General features: G+C 48.3%; 1 protein-coding gene across 3 annotated transcripts in view; it reads right to left on the bottom strand.

The window, feature by feature from the left end:
• The window catches only part of Dcakd (dephospho-CoA kinase domain containing), a 34,498-nt gene that overhangs the window by 1,182 nt on the left and 7,027 nt on the right, over window positions 1-26,289 (bottom strand). For 2 of the 3 annotated variants that reach the window (XM_052197745.1, XM_052197744.1), the window contains 3 exons: window positions 4,612-4,819; window positions 4,078-4,281; window positions 1,856-1,943 (listed from right to left, as the gene is read on the bottom strand). In XM_052197745.1, coding sequence (XP_052053705.1) covers window positions 1,856-1,943; window positions 4,078-4,281; window positions 4,612-4,723 — 404 coding nt within the window. In that variant the 5' untranslated portion in view covers window positions 4,724-4,819. Of the gene's footprint in view, window positions 1-1,855; window positions 1,944-4,077; window positions 4,282-4,611; window positions 4,820-20,737; window positions 20,858-26,289 lie in introns of those variants that run through there. The other variant, XM_052197743.1, reaches the window with a different exon arrangement.

Raw genomic sequence — 26,289 nt, 5'->3', positions numbered from 1 at the left:
CTGAGTCTCCCAACCTGGAGAGGCCAAGACAGCATCTTCCCTTAGGAAACACCCTCTCTTGTAGCCACATGGGAGCCACCCTGCCAGGCGGTGACCAGTCCTGTACAGCAGGACCCCCTAGCCCCATCAACCACTGGACTCCTGACAAGAGCAGAGCAGAGAGGGCCGTCACACTCGCGCCCCACTATCTAGGCCTTTCAGCCTCAGTTTTCCTTGGGACAATTTTTACCATTCCAGGCCTTTCTCTGCAATCAGAGAAACAGAACAGAGTCAGACACGAGAGGAGCTTCCTCTATGAAAGCCAACCTCGTTATAGAGGATGCGGTGGGCAGAGGACACGTGCTTTAGATGCCACATGTCTACGGCTGGGCAATCTGCAGGAGAATGGAGACACTCTCCCAAACATGTGGGGCAGGACAGAGGCACCCCGGAATGCAGGGCTGTGGCAGTGACACTTGATTCTGTTCTGGACGTGTTTTCCTTTACTCCTTCCCAAGTCTTCTCAGAAACATTACAGATCACATTTAGGTACAATCTCCATAGGCAGTACTCCACGCGGCCTCACACGGTAGAGCTCCTTTTGGTGACTAGCAAGCAGTCTGACCTTCCTCTTGCACCCCTACATACTTTTTTTTTTTAAAGAGGTTTGTTTTCTGAGCATTTTTGCCTACATGTATGTAGGGGCATCCATCAGGTGTGTGCTTGGTGATCACAGAAGTCAAAAGGAGTCAGATTCCCGGGAGCTAGAGTTGAGGATGGTGAGTCACCACATGGATGCTGGAACCTAAACCTGGGTCCTCTGAACAGCAAGTAGTCTTAAATACTAAGCGATCTCTCTAGTTCCCTAATTTTGTTATTAAAGCACAGAAAGTCCAAGGACTTCATAGGGTACTCCTGGGCTCAGCTGGTATCCTCCACAAGAGAACAAAGAACCTGGACAAGCTAGGCATAGAGCTTAGCTATCAGAGCACTTGCTAACATATGCAAGGCCCTGGGTTCTATAGTCAGAGCCACTAAAAACAAGACAAACAGGGAGACTGAAGGTTTACACGGGGAGCACAGCCCTGTGGAGGAACTGACAGGATGTCTGTATCCCGGCACCAGACTCAGGGATTCAGGCTGAGCTTTAAGTCACAGCCCGAGAGGTCCGGGGTGAGGGTAGGACAGTCCTAGGGCACTGAGCACCAATGCCTTGAGAACCACCTTGTGCTCAAAATACCTGCAGAACCAAGGCCCACCTATGTGTCTGCCACACTTGTGGGTGACATCTGGGAAGTTTGTGGGAAGCAGACACACCCTGCAGTCTCATCTCTCACCCGAAGGGACTGTGTGACTCATTTCTCTGCAGCTTGATTCTCCTTTTTGCCAAACCTGGATTCTGATTTTCTTCCAGTCCTGGGGGACTGAGAATAAAGCTCCTTCCTTAGGTGGCTTCCGACAGCCGCCCACAGCTCTCTACCTGTGGTGCTACCACCCGTGGTGCTACCAACAGATCATCTTGGACACATTTTCCAATTGCCTCCACTTCCATTTTCCCTCTCTAAGTCAGAAGTGCCCCCTGCCATGAGTACTTCACGAATAAAGGAAGTTGTTTGAGCCGGACCCAAGTGTCTCCAACAGCCAGCAGGGAGAACCCTTCCCAAACACCAGAGAAGCCTGGGGCCCCTCTTATCTCACACCTGCCCCAGGTGCATCAGGACCAGGTACAAAGGCTGGTGTCTGTAGTTGGCACCACTACCCAACCAACCCACTTTGTGCCTTGGCCACCTTATGAAAAAGGTGTAAAGGGATGTTTTCTAGGTACGCCTTACTCAAGTGTCCTTCCCAGCCCCCATGGCGGCCACGCCTCACTCACCAGTACACTACCACTGTGTGCTTCATGTACTTGAGCAGCTTCTTGGTCTCAAACAGGAGGGGGATGTCCAGAATCACGTATCGATACCCTGGGGAGAGGATGGAAAACTCCCAAGTTCAATTCTGCAAGGATACCGGGAAGGATGCTTGACCAGGACCTGCCACGGAGAGTGCCCCAGCAGATGGCGGACCTTCCAAGGACAGACATCCCCGAGTGCCAGCTAGTCCCAGGGCCATTTAGAGTAGAATGCTGCAGAAAATAACTTCTGGCTGGCTGACCAGGGGAGGGAGACCTTGGAGAAGGGCTGGCATTTGCACTGGCTTTGAAAAGTGGGCAAGCCGTGGTTACTTGGAATGAGGAGGTGGAGGCGAAGAGCTCCAGATGGGGGGGAAGCAGAACCCAAGGAGATGGGAAGTTCTCTGTGCAGTCGGCTGGGATGCCTAGGTGGTCAGGGTAAACCTTCATCTTCAACTATACAAGTTATGTCTAACCAGAGGCGGGACATGGCATGCAGGAGGCTGGGAAGAGCTTCTGGGAGACACTGAGGCCTTGCTGTCCTGTTTCATTTCACACTGGCTCAAAAACCCTTAAAGGACAAGTCTGTTCCTGGAAGCCAGATCCAGACATGGCTGCCTTTTAGAGTCCCAATGGTCACCTCTGTGGCTTTCTGTGAGACACCTGTACCATACCAGAGCATTGAGGGTAGCTCGTGCTAACTGCAGGAGAAAAACTCAATGGAGAGAAAGCACCACAGGCCCTCCGACAGCTGAAGCCAGAGAGAGGTGGCTCCTAGCACATCGGAGCGGGCACATCCAACAGCCATGGACGCGCCTGCTGCTCCTTGGTCCTTTGTGGATGAACGAAGTTGGAAGGAGTAAGAGGCAGCAGGGAAGGACGGACTGGGGCCACTCAGAGACCAGGGCGTCATCCTACACTTTCAACCACAAAACCACACAGCAGCTGCTGGGACTGCTGCTCCCCACAACTTGTGCTCTGTGTTGGGGTGCTGACTCTGCTGACACACTTGGTTCGCAGCACCCCACATGACCGCAGGTCCTTAACAAGACTAATTTACTGTAATGAATGATGGAACACCCGCCCCACAGGGGGCTGGCTGGGCACAGCTCTGAGTGTGTATAAGCACTGAGTAGCAGCCAGGCCCCGCAGCTGAGTGCCCCCGAAATGATGGAGGAGGGAGTGGAGCCGGCATCGAGACTCTGCACCTCCCAGCTCTCCCTCTCTAGCAGCGAGCCACAGAAAAGACCAGATCCTCCCTGGGCCCCTTATCTCCCTTTCCTGTTCCCCCCTTCACCCCCTCTCCTCTCACTGTCCTTTCTCCTGGGTCTCTCTTGGGAGCTGGAAGCCAGCTCTGTGGTTCACCGGTAAAGGGCTATTCAGCTGTCACATGCCTCCTGCTTGATAAGCCCGGCAAACTATGCTGACTCTATTAAGACATCCGCCTGCCTACGCAGAGACCTCCCAACAGCTGCTGATCTTATCTGACATGTGATTATACCAACTTTGACAGTTGTATTTGTTAAACTCATTGGGGAGAAGCTGGGACTGTGGAAGCCACAGCTGTCGTCCCCATTTTTCACCTTATCGAACTGAAAAGAGCTTTCTGGCTTTTATGTAAGTGCTGCAGGTTGGGGATGTGGGGAGGCTGGGTGGCAGGCACCAACAGAAGATCTCTGGAGCTGGTGACATTATCCAATGCTTAACTTCAGAAAGGGGAAGCCGCCAGTGCCTCACAGCCCTGCAGATGTACGCAGGGCTGGCCTGAGGGCCAAAGCAAAGAGCAGGGATGAAAGGCAGAAGGCTCTGCCAGGCGGGTGGGCAGGGGAGCAGTGGCACGAGGGTGGACTGGCGGACAGAGGCAATGTCTCAGGGACAAACAGCGGGAGCACATTTCCAGCACTTTAGGGACAAAGGGACAGGTTTGGGTCAACAGTATAGATGCTTTCATTGTCTTTGAGAGGGAAGTACTGACCAGATGACATGCTAGGGGGATGTTCTCTACTGCATACACAAGAACCTGAGGTGTGGAGAATAAGGTTACACAAGACATTTGGTTGAAGACAACCAAACACATCGTCATACTCTCGGCACTGTGACTGATGGGGGAGCTAGACCACTAAGACTCCTAATCCGCCAACTCCCTAGCCTGGCCCAGCTTCAAACAGAGAAACGCCCTGCTGTCAGGAGGCTGCCTAGAGTCTCACCTCTGAGAAAGTACTTGAAGGTCTCTTTCATCATTTCCTTGCGGATCTCGGGGTGGGTGATGGAGTTAAGCAGCTGCCGACGGTCAGGCTGATTGAAGATCAGGTCTCCCAGGACCTTGCGGTCAATGTCACCATTCTCCAGCAAGACTTCAGTGCCAAAGGCCTCTACTATCCGCCGGTGGGCAGGATACCCCGGCTGCACAACTGTGGGATGAAGAGGTTGGGTCATTCCAGAGCCTCTAGCTATCCAGAAGACCCCACCCCCACCCTGTGACCAGAGGGGCAGACTGATGGGGGAACCCAAGGCAGTTTCCTTAATTTGGAGCCAAAATAAATGAAGCGGAGCACAGAGGCTGCCTCAGGCCCGTGCCGGAGCTGAGTTTAGGATGACTGGATGACTGGACTCTTGAGGAGGATGAAGAACAAACAGAAGAGCCTCCGGGTCAAGCTGGAGCCGCCACACTCTAAGAAGACAGAGTGTAATGATGGGAGCACAGGGGATGCCACTGTGCACAACGGTCCCATCCAACTCACCGTGCCGCGCAATGACATCCACGTCGATCACAGCACAGCCCAGCTGCTGGAACACCTGGATGACGGAGCTCTTGCCAGAGGCAATGCCTCCCGTCAGGCCCACCAGGAACATCTTCCCAGGAGAGAGAGAAGGCAGGCAGAGGAGGAGCTGGGACGTACAGAGCACCTGGCACACTCGCCAGTCAGCTGCTCCACCGGCTGGGAAGTCCTGTTGTCAAGAGACATGCAGGCCTGGTCAGCAGGGGCACAGGGCTGAGGGAATGGAGGGAGAAACAAGGTTGGGCACGGCCTAGCCCTGAGCCTGGGGAGATCTGGGGCCGCTCCTGAGAATTAAATCCCAGTTCTGTGGGTGTTGGTGTGGGCTGGCCATTAGGGCCTTGTGCATGCCAGGCAAGTGCTGTTCTAATAAGCCATATCCCCAGGGGCTCATTAGCGTGTCCCCGCAGGCCTTGAACTCACCATCCTGCTTTAGGCTTCTGAGTACTGGGCATTAAATAAAGGTCTGTGCCACCGCTCTCGGTTTCTTTAAGCCTTTTTTTTTTAAATTATATTTTTAAATACATTGTATATATGCCCTTCTTAGTAGGGCCTGAAATCTGTCAAAACCACTTTTGTTAACCTACAGATTTACTGTCCTAATTATACCTTGCCTTGAGCCCACATGGAAATGAGTTTGCCTCTCCTGAAAACACATCAGACAACAGGGGGAACAGCCACTTAGGTGTGGCACAGGATAACCAGAAACCAATCTACAACTTTACAAGTCCCTAGCTCACTCTCACATGGTTGGGGGACATCTACCACAGCTTGGAGTCCAAACAAAGACTAAAGATGCCACAACTTACAAGCTAGCCCGAGGGTACTGTCACACCCTGGTGTGTCCCTCTTCACAAGAGGACCCTTGTGACAGAGAATGTCACATTCACTGTGACCTGCTATCCTGCTGTTGTTCCTCAGAGCGGCTTTTCAACTAGGTACACAGGGAGATGCTCTAAGCCCAGTGCTCGGATTCCTTCACCGATGAGAAGACTGGCTATGCAGTAAGTTCCTGGACAGCCTAGACTAGAAACTATTTCTAAATGTGAGCAAGACAAAACCACAAGATGGCCTGGAGGACCAGTGGGGTGGCTCAGTGGGTAAAGATGCCTACTGCCACCTGACAACCTGAGTCCAACCCCTGGGACCCACGTGGCGGGAGGAGAGAACCAAGGAGAGAACCGCCGCTCGTGAGTTGTCCTCTGGCCTCCATATCTGCACCCAGACACCCACTTCAACAACTACAGCACAACTCTCAGTGGCTTGTGTGTGTGTACGCGCGCGCGCGCGCACACACACACACACACACACACACACACACACACGGCAGCTCTTGCCCATGCTGTGGCTTCAGGACACGCGCCATGCTGCTATCCAAATGCCAGCACACTACTGGAAGCACCTATGGGAGACTACTGTGTTAGGAATTATGCTGTTTTCCCTCCGTGCACAAAATTACCTACTCGTACAGAAACACAGTAGTTTAATTACAGAAAAGAAAGTATTTCTCTACCGCCACTCCTCGACATTTAAGGATCAAATTGGTGAATTGTTGGAGCATACTATCAGAATGTTTGATTTTGAAATTGCTGTTTGAGTTGCTGACTTGAATTTCATTAAAAAAGAAGAACCAAATTAATTTGGACTTAGAACTAGGGCAGTTTCCAGCACTTTCTGAAATGGCCCTCAACATACCTGAACTGTTTATACTATGAATTCGTGTGGAAGTGTTTCCAGCATTGATGATCAGGAAACTGAAGTATCAATCAACTCTGAAAGACACTGAAGATGATCTATATCCTATAACATCAAATATTCAACCTTATTTAACCTTGATTTAATGTAATCCTTGCTGGGTGAGATATACTCCGGTATTTCAGCACTCAGGAGGCAGAGCATTTGTTTTGAGGGCCAGCCTGGTGTACACAGCAAGAAAAAAAGGAAAGGAAAGGGAAAGGGAAAGGGAAAGGGAAAAGGAAAGGGGAAGGAAGAAAGAGAGAAAGAAAAGGCTGGAGAGAGATGGCTTGGTGGTTTCCAACACTTGCTGCTCTGGCAGAGGACCCAGTTTCAATTCCTAGCACCCACATGGTGGCTCACAACCATTTGTATTCCAGTTCCAGGAATCTGGCACCCTCCTCTGGCTCCAGCCTGGTGGAGACCAGGCCCTCACACACACATCCATGTGAGAATAGAATGCCTGCTGGTGCGTGCCAAAGGAGGGCGTGTCTGATGCATCTTGACTAGCTTAGTGACTGTGCTGGCCCTTAAACTTGTTTTTTCGAAACAGGTTTTATCCGTGTAGCCCTGGCAGTCCAGGAACTCTATAGACCAACCTCAGCTCCGTCCGTCTCCCGACCACTGGGATTAAAGGCGTGCACTGCCACTTGGTTTAAAACCAACTCCTTGATCATTACCGCTGCGATCCACGCACCAGAGTCACATTCTGGTGAAAAGGGGGCTTGGGTAGAAAACAATGAAGCGGATCTTCCTGCTCTAAAGCAAGGAAGATCCGTCCCTCTTCTCCTGAACAGCAGTCTGGGGCAGGGAGTGGGACATGGACAAAGAGGTAAGGGCCAGCTTCCCACACAAAAACAAAGCCACCAACAGCCACCAGTCAGAATCAGCTGAAGGTGAATGGAAGTCCATCTAGCCAGGCTGACCTCAACCTCTCCACGGGGCTGCCCACACCTCTCCTCAGAATGGAGGTAGTCAATCTCTGGGGATAGAGCAACTCTGGTGTGTGGCAGGGCTCAGAAGGGATCCTAACACATTTATAGCAGCAGATAAGTGAGCAGAAGGGACCTGGCCAGGCTAAATCTGAATGTACTCTATAGCCAAGGATGACCTTGATCTCCTGATCCTCCCACGCACCGGGATTATAAGCGTACCCATCATGGCTGGCTTCTTTATCATCATCCATTTTGTTCTGTGGAAAGGGAGGAAGGGTGCTTGCTCACAATGATCGAGACACAAGAGAAGGGCAGGCAGGCTCCATGGCAACCGAAGGAACAGCTACCCTGTTCAGAGCCTTGGACTTCCATCTGCAGAAACAGCCAGCTACTTCGCCTTTAGCTGGGACTGAGGGAACGCATGCAGTGGGAGGCTCTCGGCTGCCCCTGTGAGGGGATGGATAAGCGGCAGCTGTTCCTGTCCAGCGAGCCCTGGGTGACTCATTCCCTCACCAGCTGTTGACTAGGGTCCCGTGTGCTCTGCAGCAATGTGCCAGGGAACTCTTGGACACCATGGAAACCTCCAGGTGTCCCTGTGGGAAAACTGCAGACAGACGGAACAAATGCAACCAGCAGGGAGGAACGGAGCCGGGCGGCCAGTGGGGAGTGGGACAGTCAGATGACGCTGGCCCTGGCCTGAAAGCGCCTTTGCAGCCCAGGCAGTGGGTGGATTAGGCCCTGCCAGGAAAGGAGGCTGAAGCAAGGGCCCATTGTCCTTTCAAAGCACAGCGAGGCAGAAACCAAGTACCACTACAGCCCGTCAACTGCCCCCCAAGCGCACACGAACAAATGACCACCTTTAACAACCTACACTGGCAACCAAGTCATTTTCTAGAATCTACTTCACAGCACTTCTATGCCTGGCCAAGTCTGAGTCCCCTACAAAATGTTCAAGAAAAGATGTAGAACCCAGGCTCAAAGCACTGGCTAACAGGAAGGGCTATGGGCTACAGAGAGGGGTGTAGGTCTGTCTGAGCCTGTAATGCTACCTGAATATCCTCAAGGAGCTACAAAGCCTGGACAAGAGTAGCAAGTCCTCTGCAAATGAGGCACTGTAGAGCCTCAGAGGCCTTGTCGTTTCTGGGCTTCAGCTTCCAGAGAGCCCAGTACAGCGTCATATCCAGGGAGTCTGTTTCACGGACAATTTCTTCCACTCCTGAAAGCAGCCGAAAATGCTTGGCTGGTAAATCAAGGAACACCATGACCAATGGAAGCCTTGGTCTCTTTTTTAAAATTACATGTATTGGCTAGGCATGGTGCTTCACACCTTTAATCCCAGCACTCAAGAGCTAGAGGCAGGAGGATCTCTGTGAATTTGAGACCTGCCTGGTTCACAAAACAAGTTCCAAGATAGCCAGGGCTACTTAATGAGACTCTGTCTAAAAAAAACCTAAAACAATAGTAGTATGTAATGTATTTTCGTGTATGTAGAGGTCAGAGGACAACTTGAAAGCTGGTTCTCTCCTTCTACCATGTAGGTCCTGGGGAAGAATTGTCATGCTTGGTAGTGGGAACCTTTAGCTAGTGAGCCACCTTGCTGGCCCAAGGCTGTTCTCAGAGCTGTCTTGGCTGGAGGAGAGCTAAGAGCACAGAAGGGAAACAGAAGCCATTGCACAGGAGTCATCAGCACAGCCGGCGGGAAGGCGGGGCTTTGGGCCCAGGGGAGGCACACTGCGCCTCCTCCCTACTCTCTCCCCATGTCCAGGAAAGGCACAGGTACAAAGAAAATGGTAAGCAAAGAAAGACGTGGAGACAGCGGGGCCTGCACCCCAAATCTGTGATGAGCCTAAAGGCCCAAGAAGAAGTCCCACACTACTGTGCTCTGCAAAGCCTGGGCTCTTGAACTGAGCTACTCCACCATGCCTTCCCTTCGCTCCCTCGTGGGGACCAGGACTCCTGGAACTTCTCTGGTTTCTCTGAGCGAGTGCTTAGGCTGCCTCCTGCACCTCCAGACAAGCCTCACTGCTGCTCCAACTCCACAGGCCAGACAGTCCCCGCTGAACTTTTTGGGAGCTAAGGACCATGTGATACCACACCTGCTTTAACACCTCCTTTGCCTCCCTCTCCCCTCATGGGCACGCAGCTTCTCTTCCACCTCAGGGCCTCCATGCATGTTGTTCCCGACAACTCTTGCAGTCTGACTCAGACCACTGTTAACTGACCCTACCAGACAAGCAAGCAGCTCAGGCCGGAGTCAGGGTGGAACACAGTCTGTGATGGTGGAAATAGGAATGGGGCATTTTTTGTCCTGAGTGAGGGGTGGGAAAGGCGTTGAGCTGAGGCCCCCCAGGCGGTGACAGTGTCCGCCAGTCTATTCATTCTCCTCACACTTTGCACTTTTGTGACTTTTTGCGTATGACAACTTTCAAAAGATTTAATTATGAGCATGTAAGCGTGAGTGTCTGCAGAGTCCAGAGGCACTGGATACCTGTCTTAGTCAGGGTTTCTATTCCTGCACAAACATCAGGACCAAGAAGCAAGTTGGGCAGGAAAGGGTTTATTGAGTTTACACTTCCATGTTGCAGTTCATCACTAAAGGAGGTCAAGACTGGAACTCAAGCAGGGTTGGAAGCAGGAGCTGATGCAGAGGCCATGGACGGATGTTTCTTAATGGCTTGCTTCCCCTGGCTTGCTCAGCTTGCTCTCTTATAGAATCCAAGAGCACCAGCCCAAAGGTGGTACCACCCACAAGGGGCCCTCCCAACTTGATCACTAACTGAGAAAATGCCCCACAGCTGGATCTCATGGAGGCACTTCCCCAAATGAAGCTCCTTTCTCTGTGATAACTCCAGCCTGTGTCAAGCTGACACACAAAACTAGCCAGTACAACTGACCCCTTGTCAACTTGACACACAAACACATCATTATTAAGCCTCAACCCTTACTTTCTTATTTATCCCCAAGATCTAAATTACTTTAAAAGTCCCACAGTCTTTACATATTAAAAGTTCAATCACCTTAAAATATCCAATATCTTTAAAATTCAAAGTCTTTTAAAAATTCAAAGTCTCTCAACTGTGGGCTCCACTAAAATACTTTCTTCCTTCAAGAGGGAAACATATCAGGGCACAGTCACAACCAAAAGCAAAACTCAAACTCCAACAGTTCAATGTCTGGGATCCAACTCACGATCTTCTGGGCTCCTCCAAGGGCTTGGGTCACTTCTCCAGCTCTGCCCTTTGTAGCACACAGCTTGTCTTCTAGGCTCCAGCTGCCTGTACTCCACTGCTGCTGTTGTTCTTGGGGGTCATCACATGGTACTGGCATCTCCAAAACTCTGCTATCTTCCACCATAATTAGGCTTCACCAAAAGCCTCTCATAGGCTCTCTTCATGGTGACAAGCCTCTGCTCCCATGCATGACCCCTTCAAGTCCTGGGCCATCAATTGCAACTGAGGCTGCACCTTCACCAATGGCCTTCCGTTGCCTCTCACTGTGCCAAGAGCCTCAGCTGCTCTTCATGACCCCTTCATGCCTTCAAAACCAGTACCATCTGGGTGACTCTTACACAGTACCAAGTCCAGCTACAGCACAAAATACAACTGTGGCTATCTCTGGAACACACTCTGTGCTCTCAGAAAACACCTCCCAGAAGATTTCACCTCAGTGATGTTGGTCTCTTCTTAATCACGGCTAACCGTGATTAATCTTAGCTCCAGCTAACCAGCATCAATAGTCCTAGTAACACAAAGGGCTGCTTTTTAGTGGTTCTGGTATCTTGTTACTCACAGCTGATTCTTCAGCTAACCAAAACCACAGAATCTTCACAATCAAAACACGGCCACTGTAATAGTCTTTAATCTTCCCTCTGAAATTTCACAAGCCAGGCCTCCATCTTTTGGACTGTTCTTAACATTGTCTTCCAAGCTCCTACAGAACTTTTCACCAAGCTCTTAATATTCTAATGGCTTTTCTATTCTAGCTCAAAGTTCCAAAGTCCTTCCACAGTCCTCCCCAAGACATGGTCAGGTTGACACAGGAATAGCCCACTACACTGGTACCAATTTGTCTTAGTCACTATGCTTCAAGGTCTCCATGCCAAGATCCAGGTCAGAAACTTATATCTGAGCCTCCAAACTAGGATCATAGGTGAGCCTTCCAATTCTAGACTGTAGTTCATTCCAGATATAGTCAAGTTGACAACCAGGAATAGCCACTACAATACCCTTGGAGCTGAAATTACAGGCAGCTGGTTGCAGGGAATCAAACTTGGGTCCCCTATGAGACCAAGACAAGCTCCCTGGGTCGTCTGTCAGCCCCTGTGCATGACTATTTTAAAGATAAAACAAGTTCCATGAAACCATGTCTAACTTGTTCCCACCCACAGCATCTTGTCTGATGTTCAACATCTCATTTAATAGGTGGGCAACATTAGTAAGCCACTTAACCTTTCTTCAACTCAGTTTCTTCATATGTAATTTGGAACTAAGGGCACATACTTTTGTGTAAAGGGGATGTTTTGTGAGATGTGGTCTTCCAATGTGGCCTAGGCTAGCCTCTAACTTCTGGCTATTCTCTTTACCTGGGATAGCAGGTGTGTATAACCATGCCCAGTTGGAGGGAGTCTCTGGCAACTACTTACGGAATGAATGACCAGGAGCTAGAAACTGATGTATGACCTCAAAGTACTCAGTGGGTTAAACAGGAAGAACTGACACTTGGGTAACCACGCCCTCTTTCCCAGGAAAAGCGGAATAGGGTGGCAGGCGTCCCCTCTGCCAGGACCTGGCTGCTCATTAGTATGAAGCTCCCTCCTCAGGGTGTCACACGGGCACGTCTGGCCACTTCTCTCTTTCAATTGCTCTCCAGAAAGGATGTATCCATTTTCCTCCAATGATCAATATAATCATTCAAGAAAACGAGTCATTCCTGTCTTGGGACCCAATTATTTTCTTGTGGAACTAATGACTGCAAAAATATATTGTTTGCTGGTTAACTATTAAGCGCTATTTTTACACACTTTCTCCACTCCTAATCAGTCATTATTGGTGAGCGCTTGCTGTTCAAACCAGAGTCCAAGTTCTCCTCTCTGCTAGGTCTATTAAGTCTTCTTTCTCTGGGCTCTTTCTCTTACCTGGAGGGAATGGTCAGAGGCGGTCAGGAATCGGTTCCCTTTCCTTCCACCCATGGCCAACAGCAAATGATGGGAGAAGATGGTCTCATCACAAACCACACCCCAAGAGCATCTATGCCTGGGCGTGGACCGGACTGCTATGCAGACAGTAATGCAGAAAAGCAGTCATGGGGAAGGCCCACGTTAAGAGGCTTTGTAATCAGAAAGGCTTTGGGCAATTTCCTTCTGCGTTCAGAACTTCCCTTTAATTGAGTAAAAAGTAGGATCAGTAATGACTTCTCACAGGAGTCCAGTCAAAATTAAATTAGAGGACAGAGGTCATGGTCACTTCATCTTCCCAATGCAGAATGTGATGTTACCCAGTCACTGGATGTGATGTCACTTAGTCACTGAAGCCTCCTGTCTTTCTTGGGGACACAGGTAAGAGTCCATTTCAGGAATAAAGGAAGGAAGGAAATGTAGGAGGAGGAAAACAGGGGTAGGGGAAGCTTGGAGTGTCACAGCTTGAGTGTGGAGGTGCTGTGACAACCTCTGGGAGTGGATTCCTCAGGCCACTGGACTCCAGGGATCAAACCTGCTGGTCCAACAGTGTCGGTTCAGATCAGCCCAGATCAGCCCAGAGCTTAAAATTCTCCAGGAACTTGGGCAGTGGATTAAAGGGTGCATGCCTTTAATCCCAGCCTTAGGGAGGTAGAGTGGGTGGGTCTTTGAGTTTGAGGCCAGCCTGGTATACAGAGAAAGTTTCAGGACATCCAGGGCTACACAGAGACCCCCCCCCCCCCGAAAAGCAAAACAAAACAAACAACTGTCCAGGAATCCCCTCAGTAAGTCAAAACCTAGGCTCAGGGGCACAGGCGCCTACCATGGGTTCCCACTGTCCTCCTAAGTAGCTCTCCTTGCTGGTCAGGGCTGCTTGACCAGGCTGAGCAGTCCCAGCAAAGAGAACATCCCTCCAGTGAGAAGGTTCAGTAGGTCAGGGGGCCTCTCTGCCCGAGTCTGATAATCCGGGACCCTTGGGAAGGGGAACCAACTCCTCAGCTGACCTAAGTACCCTGAGAGCAGACGCCCTCACTCTCAGACACAGACATACTTATCAATAGTATTAGATTAAAAAGCAAGCCAGAACTCTCCACTCAACTCTTTTCTCTGCCTCACCATTGTCAAACGTATACAACAGCTTCCTGTGAGCTCCAGGCCAGCCTGGTCTACAGAATGAGTTCCAGGACAGCCAAGGTTACATGAAGAAACCATTCCGAAAAACCAAACCAAAAATCCCAGCATCCTGTTTGCTCTCCCGCCTGCTTTGCTTCTCTTCACAGCACTTACTAGTTCATCCCCACCTGACACACCATTAGAACTCAGCCACGTAAACTATAGTTACACATGCGGCTGTGTAACTGAATGTGTGTGTGTGTGTTACAAAAATTTGGTGGCAGTAAAAGTTATTATGAATGTGCATGGTCAACATGATTAAAAATGAAGCCAAGGTGTTTCTTCTAGTGCTCATCTGTACTGCAGCTCAAGACTTCATCACACCCTGAGTCCTGAATATCCGAGACACACACACACACACACACCTCTTAAGCACAACGCAAAGTGCCGAGCAGTACCTGCACACCTGGGCTGTGTACACTGAACTGTTGATGGACAGACAAACGGCGGGCTCATAGAAAACTTAGCTTGGCTGGTAGGCTGCTTGTCCAGCATGGGAGGGAGGGGGAGCGGCCCGCGCAAGCCTGGATGGGATCCTAGCGCTGTGTCATCAGGGTGGTGGCTCACACGTGGAATCTCAGAACTATGGAGCCAGAGGCAGGGAGGTCAGAAGGTCAAGGCTGGGCCGTGGGAGGTCTGCCTGGAGTGTAAAGGTAAGCTGCCAAGTCTGATGACTTCAGTTCTGCCCCCAGGACCTACAGGGTGGAGGGAGACACTGTCTCTACCTCTGCAAGTTGTCCTCTGACCTACACACAACACACACAAAGCAATTTATAACAAAATACCTAGGTGGGTGGTGGCGCACGCCTTTGATCCCACACTCAGGAGGCAAACAGGCAGATCTGTCCTAGGTCAGGCTAGTCTAAAGAGTTCAAGGCTAGCCCCAAGATTTAATGTTAAACGTTTTAAAATTACCTATTGGGGGTGGGGCTGTCAAGCTTGGCGACAGCATGTACAATCCTAAACAATAATATTATCTCATTATTACGCATTTTGTATTCATCTCCAAAAATAAAAGCATGTGTATACCAAGGAACTATTTTGTTTTTATGGGTGCTTTGCCTACTTGTGTGCATGTGTAACACATGCATGCCTGCTGCTGTCAGTGGCCCAAAGAGGCCTTGGCTTTCCTGGAGTTGGAGTGAGTTAGGCTGTGACTGGGAACCAAAGCCTTGCTCCTCTCCGAAAATATCAATTGGTCTTAACTGCAGAGCCACCTCTCCAACTGGTTTTTTGTTGTTTTAAAATTAAGAGAATCTGGTGGGACTCTAGGACAAAGCCATTGTGGTGGGCCTGCCTGGTTTCTATCTCTGACCTTTCACCTACTCCCCTCAGACCTATCCTAGTGCTCTTGTCAGGCACAGACTCTTTCGTCACAGTAACTCATTGCTACTCAGCAATTTTTTTTTTTGTCAAGACAGGGTTTCTCTGTGTAGCCCTGGCTGTCCTGGAACTCCCAGAGTGCTGGGATTACAGGCGTGCGCCACCACTGCATCGCCTGACTTAGTACATTTTATTGTGTGCGTGTTCACGTGTCATGGATGATGCCTGTGGCCCGGCAGGGAGTGTTTCCTCCTTCCACCACGTGGATCCCAGAGACCGGACTCAGGCTGTCAGGCTTGGCAGTGGGCACCTTTACCCACTGAGCCATCTCTCCAACCCTGATCTTCTACTTATTTCATGTGTATATAGTTTTATAAGTATAATATGCTGTGTGTGTGTGTGTGTGTAGAACAGAAGGCATCAAATCCTCTGGAGTTGAAATTACAGGTGGCTGAACTGTCCAGTGTGGGTGTTGGGGATCAAACTTGGGTCCTCTGCCAGGGCAGCAAACTCTCTGGGCTCCCCATCCCTCCCACCAGTCCCCTTCTCTTTTACTTGAAATGCTGTGAACAAATCTGCATGCCCAGAAGCCAGACACACAGTGCTTGCTCACTCTTACAGATGTGTTCTGTCTTGGCTAACAGGCGGAACGTGAGCATCACTTTTTCCAAATTGATGTCTTAATTTTAGAATCAACAATGCTAAGCCAAGTGTGACAGCACACAGCTGAGAGCCCAGAACACAGGTAGAAATCAGTGTGGAGCTAGCCCAGGGTTACACAGTGAGGCCCACTCAAAGGCAAAACAAAGTCAAAGAAACTATCAATGCTGAATTACCAACTGCTCTCCATCAACAGGCAGAATGGCAGGGATGCGCTTACGGCCTTTTCTTTCTTTATTTTTGATGTTCTTTTTCAAGACAGGGTCCCTCTATATAGCCCTGTCCTGGAACTTACCATGAAGACCAGCCTGGCCCTGAACTCACAGAGATCCACCTGCCTCTGCCTCTTGAATGCTGGAATCAAAGGTGTGTACCACTACACCCGACCTTAACAGTTTTCTTTTCTTCCTTTTTTTCTTTTTTTTAGGAGGTGGGGGGCATTTTAGAATTCAAACGTAAAAATCTGCAACTCACGTTCCAGGGGATCCAACTGTCTTCTCTTCTTCTGGATTCAGGCACACGTGTAGTGTGCAGCATCCATAACAGAAAGTAACTAAATCTAAAACTTGACAAGTGCCTTTCTATGTGGTGGGTACACAGGTCTGGACAGAGGCTGCAGGGTGTCGGGTACCTAGCTGCATCATTCCACTTTACTCTGTTTAAGGTCTTTCCCTAAACCCAAAGCTAGGCAGCTCACCCCAGGGACCCGGCTCTGCTCCTGTGCTCCAGGCTTCAACAGTGCCTAGCTGCGGATCCAAACTCAGGTGCTCACACTTGCACAGTTAAGTGTTTTTACCCACAGAGCCATCTGCCCAGGCCTGAAAATTGAACTTTAATGGCAAGGTAACAGCTTATAAATCCAATATAGTTTTTAGAATTAAAAATAGAAAAGAAGGCCACTCGTGGTGGCGCACGCCTGTTATCCCAGCACTAGGGACGCAGAGGCAAGAGGATCTCTGTGAGTTCGAGGCCAGCCTGGGCTCTAGTGTTAGTTCCAGGACAGCCAAGGCACGGAGAAACCTTGGCTCAAAAAAAGAAAAAGAAAAGAATGTCCTAAAACTGTGTCCAATGACTTCAGATGACCAATTATAGCTCGTACAATTAAATTTTTAGGAAGGTTACTTTCAATTTAATGTCATCTCTAACTATAAAGATTTCTAAATAAGCATTTTCCACTCTATTCTTCTACACGTTGACTTTTAAAAAAAAGATTTATTTTATGTATATGAGCACACTGCAGCTGTCTTCAGACACACCAGAAAAGGGCCTGGAATTCCATTACGAATGGTTATGAGCCCCCAGGTGGTTGCTGGGAATTGAACTCAGGACCTCCGGAAGAGCAGTCAGTAGTGCTCTTAACCGCTGGGCTCTCCAGCCCCCACACCTTAACTTTTAAAGAAAAACTTTCCATTTTATCTTGTAACATTAGATGTTACAATTTCGTTCCTGAGGAGGCATGTTTAAATCCTGGGGTTCTTTGACAATATCCTACAAATAAATTTTAGAATCATAATGAAACAGTAACAAAATTAGATCTCTGCTCAGGCAAAACCACATCTTCATCTTTCTGCTTAAACTTCACCCTAAGAGTTAACTTAAATATGCACAAAGTTAACAAGCTCTTTAACCACAGTGTGTGTGTGTGTGTGTGTGTGTGTGTGTGTAGGGGTGGCTTTGCAGAGGTTTGTAAGCAGATGACATGAAGGGCATAGCTTTAATGGCTTAGGGCTGGGAGAGCCTTTGTAGCCACAGTGCTGATGGGAGGCCGAGTGACTCACTTGCTCACTGCCTCCAGCCTGAACTTTTGCTAGAAAGCCGACACTTTCCCCGTGAGTTGCTCTGGGGATTTGTACAGACACAAGAGCAATCATTTTTCACGTCAAGCCTTCATTTATGGAAAATATATCAGCTTTTAAGATAATAGTTTCCTCTCGTGTGACCTAAATAGGACAAAGCAGTGGTGGCTTGTGAGTGTTCCCTTTATGATCGTGTCTTACACAAACCAACCCCAGCACTTTCCCTAACTGAACGGCAGGCGTTGGGCTGCCCTGCAGCCAGGAACGGGCTGCTCCCGTAGGTAATTTCCCTCCTTCTGTTGGACTAAAGCATTTTACAAATTCCATCCCCACTTCCCCCCATGAGCTACTTCTGCCATTTTAATACAAACAAGTAGCTGGGCATGGTGCCTCATGGCTAATCCCAGCGCTAGGGAAGACGAAATGGGAGAATCTTCACAAGTCTCTCAGTCCTTTCCCTTAACCAGTCAATATGTAACAGCAGCAAGGTAACAGGGCAGCTACTGTATGCAGCTCTTAGGGTTTTTCTCCAATTAAATAGAAGTTTAATATGCAAAAATTCTACTAACGGTGACAAACCGTAGGGCTCTGTGTAGCCCTGACTGCCCTGGGGCTTGCTCTGTAGACCAGGCTGGCCTCTGATTCTGCCTCTGCCTCCTAAGTGCTGGGATTAAAAGGTGATATACATCAAGCCTGGCTTAACAATTAACAGATCTTCCTCCAAAATTTTATTTTCCTTCAAAATATATTTGTAATTAAAAGTTTTTAAAAAGTTGCTTGGGTAGGGTAGTGGTGGCGCACACCTTTAATCCCAGCACTTGGGAGGCAGAGGCAGGTGGATTTCTGAGTTTGAGGCCAGCCTGGTCTACAGAGTGAGCTCCAGGACAGCCAGGGCTATACAAGGAAACACTGTCTTGAAAAACAAAACAACAAGAAGTTGCTCAATGGCTGGAGAGATGTCCTGGCGTTAGGAGCACTGGCTGTGCTTGCCGAGGACCCAGGTTCAAATTTCAGCATCCCCATGGTGGTTCACAATCACCCACAACTCCAGTTCCAGTCCCTCCCCTCTTCTGACTCCAAGGGTACCAAATACACTTTATAGTGCACACTTGGGCAGGGAAAAACATTAAAAAAAAAAAAAAAAAGACACATTCTTGGACTGTGAATGCAGCTCCTCGACAGAGTATACTTGGTCAGCAAGCGTTACCCTGGGTTCAATCCCTAGTACTGCCAAAAAAAAAAAAAAAAAAAAAGTAAATTTCTTGTTATTTGGTTTTTAGATAGGGTCTCATGTAGCCAAGCGGACCACCAACTGATTACATATCCCAGAATCATCCCGAACTATTCCTCCAACCTCTCCCTTCCAAGTGCTGGGACTGCAGGTTTGGACCACAACCCTTGGCTTATTTTAGAAAGCTGATATTCCAACACACATACAGACACAGAGGTAATGGTAGAGATTATGTTAAAGGGCTTTTCTCTTGCCTTGCACTAACACAGTCTGCCTCTGTGCCCACCATCATTTTAGAGATGGACGCCTGAGCTCCAGCCTCAGCTACTACATTGCTAGGCTGCTGGGAGCCAGCATGACCAGGACACCCTCAACTCAAAATAAATAAATAGTCTTAGCTACAAAGTAACTTCAAACCAGCCTAGGCCACATGAAATCCTGTTACAAAACAAAACACCAAAATAAATAAATTAAAAAAAAAATCCTCTCTCACTTCTTAAGACAGGTCTCCTATGTAGCCCAGGCTGGCCTCTAAGAAAGCCACCTGCCTCTGCCTCCAAAGTGCTGGGATTAAAGGTGTGCACCATTATGCCCGGCAAGATAAAACAATCTAGGGGACTGGAGAGATGGCTCAGTAGTTAAGATCACTGACTGCTCTTCCGATGGTCCTGAGTTCAAATCCTAGTAACCACATGGTGGCTCACAACCATCCATAGTAAGATGGGACGCCCTCTTCTGGTGTGTCTTAATACAGCTTCAGTGTACTTACATCTAATAAATAAATCTTTAAAAAACAAAAAACACTCTAACCCAAAATTGTCCAAAGATGTGCTTATTTCACAGATGCTGAGGAAAAATGTAATATCAAAAGGCTCTGTTTTCTGTAAGCAAATTAATGTTTCTGTAGACACAGAACTCTGTTGTGTACAAGCAAAGTGCACATGCAGTACCGGCAGTCAAAGCTGCTGCTAGGTCAAGGATGGAACTGTAACAAACGCGCCTCCGAAACACCTTGGCGTTACACAGCCTTGGATCCTGAACTCATTTTTGGTTCTTGCACGACCATAAACGTTTCACTGTTGCCATATTTTTAGCCTCTCTGACGTTCAGTTAACCTGACTCCATATGGGGTTAGCTCCCAGTTTACCAAGCTGTAGGTTAAAACATACACATACACAAACCCACACGAACTCAAAATGGAAAACATTCAAATGTATCATCTTTAAAATTGAAACACAATGGGTTGTAATTCAGGGTCATCACAATAGTGGTGAAAACTATGTAAGTTAACACCGGGGATGCTGTGTCTCCGCTTCCTCTGGGGCCAAAGGTCTTCCATTATGTAGTCACGCTGGCCTAGATCCTTCTTTGAGAGCTTTTACTAGTGGATGAGTGGGAGACTCGTGCCATCCACAGACCTAAATTAAACTAAAAGATTTCAAATAACCAACTAGTCTAGCTTCCCTGGGGAAGGAAGCCATGAAACACAAGGTCTGAAAATCAGGTGGTAGATACAAAACAGCATCTACCACCATTTTGAGATGGGTTGCATTCCCATTTTTCAGATAAGCAAAACTAAGGGTGGCAAAGGTGAGGAAGGTCATATGATTGCAAAAGGCAGAGGTTGGATTCATAAATCAAAACTGAGTCGGACCACAGAGCCCTAAAGCGCAGAGGCTTTGGCCGGAATCTCAGATTTTCCATCCCTTTCCAGGTATAAACGTTTTCGTTCCTCCGTTTCCAAGGCTATACCTGGGGAGAACACTTGGTTTCGCAGGTTTGTTATCAGGATGATGATTAAACGCGCTTGTAAGCCCCAGGGGTGAGCTACAAATATGTGCTTTTTTAAAAAAAAAAAAAAGAAAGAAAGAAAGAAAGAAAAATAGGTGCGCACAATGCACCAACCCGGCCGCAGCATCCCGCGCTCCGGCGGTGGTCTCCCGCGCAGATCCCGGCCCCGCGCGGCGCCACCCGAGGAAACAAAGCGGTTGCTCGCGGCTGCCACCCCGCCCGGCCCGCCCCCTCCCGGAGCAGGCGGCTTCCCTTCACCCGCGCCGCTACCTACCGGGGCTCCGACTCGGCCTTAGCCTCGGTCGCTAGCCCAATCTCCGCGGCGCTTACTGGCTGGCTCGCTGCACACAGGCGGGACCCGCGAGCGTGCACGCGGACCGGACGTCCAGCCAGCGGAAGGGGCGGGACCGGAAGGCGGGGCAGAGCGCGGGCCCGTGCAAGAGACTAAGTGGGCGTGGTCGGACCAAGCTTTGGCGAGCCGGAGGTGGTCCACGCTGAGTCTTAAAACTTTTAAGGCCTTTCCTTTAAGGCCAGCGGTGGAAGTGTACTTTTTGCCACAGTTTCTATCACTAGTTTTCCCCCTAGAGCAGTGAGCATGGACCTTACATTCCAGTAACAAAAACGATCAGAGAGTGTTAACCATGGCGCTGCATCGATAACCACAGTAGTCACAGCAGTTAACAGGGGAACTTTTTACCCACCAGGCTTTTGCTTGGTTCTTCGAGACAGGGTTTCTCTGTAGCTGAAACTCGCTTTGTAGACCAGGTTGGCCTCTAGCTCTCACCTAAACTCTAGAGGAGGGGAAAAACAATCACTACTGTGCAGTGTTGTGTGTTGAAAGAACTGGAAACACTTAAAAGCACAGTGATGTAGATAGGGTCTTCAGGAGAGCCAGTAAAGCTATTCGAAAACAAACTCGTGGATCTTATCAAAATTACTAGCCATCATAATCTGGAACTGACCTTTTCTTCTTTTTGAACTCTCTGTGAAATATATTTACAATGAGATGTTTACTAATAGGACCACAATACCTAATACCTAATAATCAGGAACACAGTTCTGCCTAATGAGGTGGGAGGGGCAGATCAAGAAAGAAGGCATCCCAACCCAGCGAGTCCCTCCAAATGTGTCAACTCACTCCTTAAGCATCGGATGAGGTGTTTTCTGTGTTTACAGTCGTTTGACCTTGATAGAACACTTTGTTGTCTCATGCACCTCAGATAGTTCCTTACTCTTTAACTCTAGCCTTTTATCTGGCCGACAAGAGTTCTGGCAATCACCTCCTGTGGGACGAAAGCTCCAACTGAGGAGAGACTGCTCTTCAATATCTGAATTACTGTAACTCTTAGTTTTGAATAATGACTCCATCTGGCCTATTATCTTGGTGTTATACCAGATTCCAGCTTGAGGAGATAAATGGACAGTAATATTACAGAAGAAATTAGGAAACAGCACGGTATCAGTCTGAATTCCTCACAATACAATCGACCTTTTCCCATGTACTAAATAGTATTTATGACAGGGATAGAAGCAAAAGGCCAGACCTGTCTTGAGTTATAAACCCTATTATTTGCCATAGTTGAGGTTTTCTGTAATATCCCCAGATGTCAGCCCTGGCGTCTATGCTGAGGAACACTGGCCACTGGCACATGACTACTTCAGATCCCACTTGCAGGAACATTGTCTAATAATCCTTGCTGCGTTGAGTACAAGCTCTTCCCACCTCTGAGTTTGGAAATAGTCCTGTATTGTTTCTCTAGTGTTCTTAACCCTTTCCTGAAATACACAGTTTTCCTTTACAAGTTTCCCACCCTTTCTCTTTTCTTGAAATCATGTTCCCTCTGTATGTACTGTTTTGAAAGTCAACCTTCTTCCAAGGTGTTCTGGCTAGTTTTATGTAAACTTGTCAAAAGCTAGAACCATCTGAGAGGATAAGAATTTTTTTTTCAACTGAAAAAAAAAAATGTGCCTCAGCAGGCGGTGTTGATACACATCTTTTATCTCAGCACTTGGGAGGCACAGACAGGTAGATCTCTGTGAATTGGAGGCAGCCTGGTCTACAGGGTTACAGGACAGCCAACACAACACAGAGACACTCTGTCTCAAAAAAGTAAAGAGAAATATACGCCTCTATAAGATCAGGCTGTAGACATGCAGGCAGACAGACCTGTAGGGCATTTTTTTAGTGATTAATGTAGGAGAACTCAGCCCTCGGATCACCTCTGGCCTTATGGTTTGGGGTTCTATAAGAACTCAGGCTGAGCAACCCAAGGGGAGAAAGCCAGTAAGCATCACCCCTCAATGGCCCAGGCAGCAGCTCCCACTCCTGGTTCCTGCCCCGTTTGAGTCCCTGCCTTAGCTTCCCTCCGTTGGCTGTGAACCAGGAAACGTGAGCCAAAGAAACCCTTTCCTCCAAGGTCGTTCTCAGTCACAGTGCACCCTCACGCAGCAGCAAAGTCACTAGGACGTAAGGAAAAGCTTTCGTCGTTGTCGAGAACTCGGCTCGTCCTAGAAGCCCTACACTGGTACTGGTCTCTTTTGGCTCTAGCATTTGGCCAACATTGATTAATCTGCTGTGAATGTTGTTGCCACGGAACATTGAGAGCTTTTGAACACTTTGGATAAAATGAACCAACCTCGGATCTATGGGTCCACCATCCCAGAGTCGGGAAGGTAACAGTGACTCCTAGGCAGAAGGCCGAGTATGCCACAGGGCTCCCAGAGCCTCCCAGGCCAGACAGTGGTACGTATACCATCTGGAATTGGAGTTCACGTTACTTGTATGAGTTGGAGTTCATGTGGTTGGTAAGCATGGTTATTTCCCGTCCTGTGGGCTAGCTAGCCACACTTACGGGGCAAATGATCACCACCACATGCTAGATTGTAACAGGAAATATATGCAGCTGCGATAGATTAGCCATTATTACATCCAGGGATTCTCACTCAGACTTTGTTACTGGAATATAAGGTTCATGATCACTTCTCTATGGGAAAAACAGGTGACAAGAGTTATGGCCAGGAAGTAGATTTACAGGGCTGGCTTTAGGGAAAATAGAGAAAACTTTTGTGTCTACGGGGAGGGGTGAGAAGGGCTTTTACAGAATGAAGGGGTTCCAGGTGGGCTGGAAATCTACATGCTTGGATAGTCTTGTGAGCCGTGGCCCTTGGTTCTTCATCTGTCCTTAGAGAGCTGAGTAAATTGACTAGAGTCTGTTCTTTCTTTAACCTTCTGGAGACTGAGGCAGAAGGATCAGGAACTCAAAGGCTAGCTTCAACTCCAGATTGAGTTCAAGCTATCAGGCCAGTTCTGGGCCACATGGAACCCTGTCTTAAAGGAACACACACAAAAGAGGGGGGAGGGGACGGGTGGTTAGAAGATTAGGGTGCCTGGCCTGGCGGCTCGGACTGTAATGGCCGGCTATTTGGGACTCTGAGGCAGGAGGAGCAAAAGGCTAAGGTCTGCCTGGGTTTGACTGAGTTCAGAACCAACCTGGGTAAGTTAGAGACTCCATTTCAAAATACAAATTTTAAAGTGCTAAGGATAGCTGGGTGGTGGTGGCACACGCTTGTAATCCCAGCACTCTGGGAGGCAGAGGCAGGTGGATTTCTGAGTTCAAGGCCATCCTGGTCTACAGAGTGAGTTCCAGGTCAGCCAGGACTATATACAGAGAAACCCTGTCTCAAAAAAACCAAATCCAAAAAACCAAAAAAACAACCAAAAAAACAAACAAACCCCCCCCCAAAAAACAAACAAAACAAAACAACCCCCCCAATCCAAAAAAAAAAAAGCAAAATAAATAAATAAATAATAAAGGGCTAAGGATGTAGCTCAGTAGCCTGGTATCCAAAGGTCAATTCCCAGAATAGATAGGTAGAGAGATAGATGATAAATAATAAACAGATACATTATGTAAAGAATTAGGGAGTGGGGGGAAATGACAGTTTTTGCCTGCTGTCTCAATCCCAGTCCCTGGAACTCCCTCCTTGCCCTCTAGGCTAAGGATGCTTATGCTGTCTCCAAATGAAAGGCATCTCTCCTCCCACGCACCCCAATAGGGTCTCTAGGCAGCCGAGATTGGCCTTGAACTTACAAGAAGAATTCATCTCACAACCAAATGGGCCCTGTGCTCCACACATCCAGACAAGTGTTTGAGCCTCCTGCATTGTCTCTTCTATCTAGACTTAGATATATGTATCTTGCCTGGTACCTTAGAATTCACTCTCAAGCATGTCTTTCTAGAAATATTCAGAGTGTATGTGTTTTCAAGGTCAGAAGACAACTTGTAGGAGTTAGTTCTCTCCTTCTGCCCTGGATCCTGGGGTTTTCAGACTTGGTAGTGAGCTCCTCTCCCTCTCGCTATCTTGCCAGACCTTTCCCATGTCTTCCTGAAACCTTTCTTTTCTTTTTTCTTTTTTTTGGGGGTGGGTGGGTGGGTGGGTTTTGAGACAAGGTTTCTCTGTGTAGCCCTGGCTGCCCTGGAACTCACGCTGTAGACCAGGCTGGCCTCGAATTCAGAAATCCTCTGCCTCTGTCTCCCAAGTGCTGGGATTACAGGCATGCGCCACCACCGCCTGGCTCCCTGAAACCTTCTTCCTTCTTTATCAAAGCCCCTCATACTTTGATGTCTTTTTTTTTTTTTTAAAGATTTATTTATTGGGCTGGAGAGATGGCTCAGTGGGTAAGAGCACTGACTGCTCTTCCGAAGGTCATGAGTTCAAATCCCAGCAACCACATGGTGGCTCACAACCATCTGTAAAGAGATCTGACACCCTCTTCTGGTGTCTGAAGACAGCTACAGTGTACTTACATATAATAAATAAATAAATCTTTAAAAAAAAAAGATTTAATTATTATATGTAAATACACTGTAACTGTCTTTTTTTAGACACTCCAGAAGAGGGCATCTCATTACAGATGGTTGTGAGCCATTATGTGGTTGCTGGGAATTGAACTCAGGACCTTTGGAAGAGTAGTCAGTGCTCTTACCCGCTGAGCCATCTCTCCAGCCCTTGATGTCTTTCCTTTCCTTTCCTTTCCTTTTCTTTTCTTTTGACTCGCTGTATTTAACTTTGCTTGTATACATACATTAGCATGCATGAGGGGTATTTCCTGGAACATAGACAATGTAACAGCCACAGAATAACTCCCTACACCAGGGCATCACTGCTATCACTGCTATCACTGCTATTGCTGCTATCACTGAAGTTCACTTTCAGTAGAAAGTTCTTCCTTAGGAAACAGCTCTCTTGGTTCTAAGGCCAAGAAGACTAAATCTCTTAGTCTATAAAGCCAGCTCCAGCGTCTCAGTCTCCTATCTGTAACAATTGATTTACAGCTCCCTGCTTCTGGGAGCCATGACTTTAATTCTGGTTGCTCTGGAGGCAGAGGCAGATGGATCTCTAAGTTGGAGGGCAGCCTGATCTAGGGTAAGTTCCAGGAGAGCCTGGGCTACACAGAGAAGCCCTGTTCCCTTTGGGTAGTCTCTCTACCCACCACAGTGCTGGGGTTAAAGATGCATGCAGCCACACCTGGTTTTTTACATGGATGCTGGAGATTTGAACTCAGGTCCTTGTTCATGTTTGCAGAGCAAGCACACTCACTGAGCCATCTCCTCAGCCTCAACCTTTGTAGTTCTGAGGTGATGCCATCAACAACTCTTTCAACCCACTTACTTTCCAGTATTCAAGAAAGTGACAATAACCCTCAAGTTGACCCTAACTTAGGCAATGATCTCATTTCATCTGTCAGTGTCTTAGTTCCATCTGGACCCTCAGCATCTAGCCTAATGGCAGCCCTGTGAGTCTGTTAGAAATGACTCCTTCCAC

Source organism: Apodemus sylvaticus, chromosome 10 (assembly GCF_947179515.1).
Source record: "Apodemus sylvaticus chromosome 10, mApoSyl1.1, whole genome shotgun sequence".
Taxonomy (NCBI): domain Eukaryota; kingdom Metazoa; phylum Chordata; class Mammalia; order Rodentia; family Muridae; genus Apodemus; species Apodemus sylvaticus.
The sequence above is the reverse complement of the archived record's forward strand: the minus strand, read 5'-3'. Positions and strand labels throughout refer to the sequence as shown.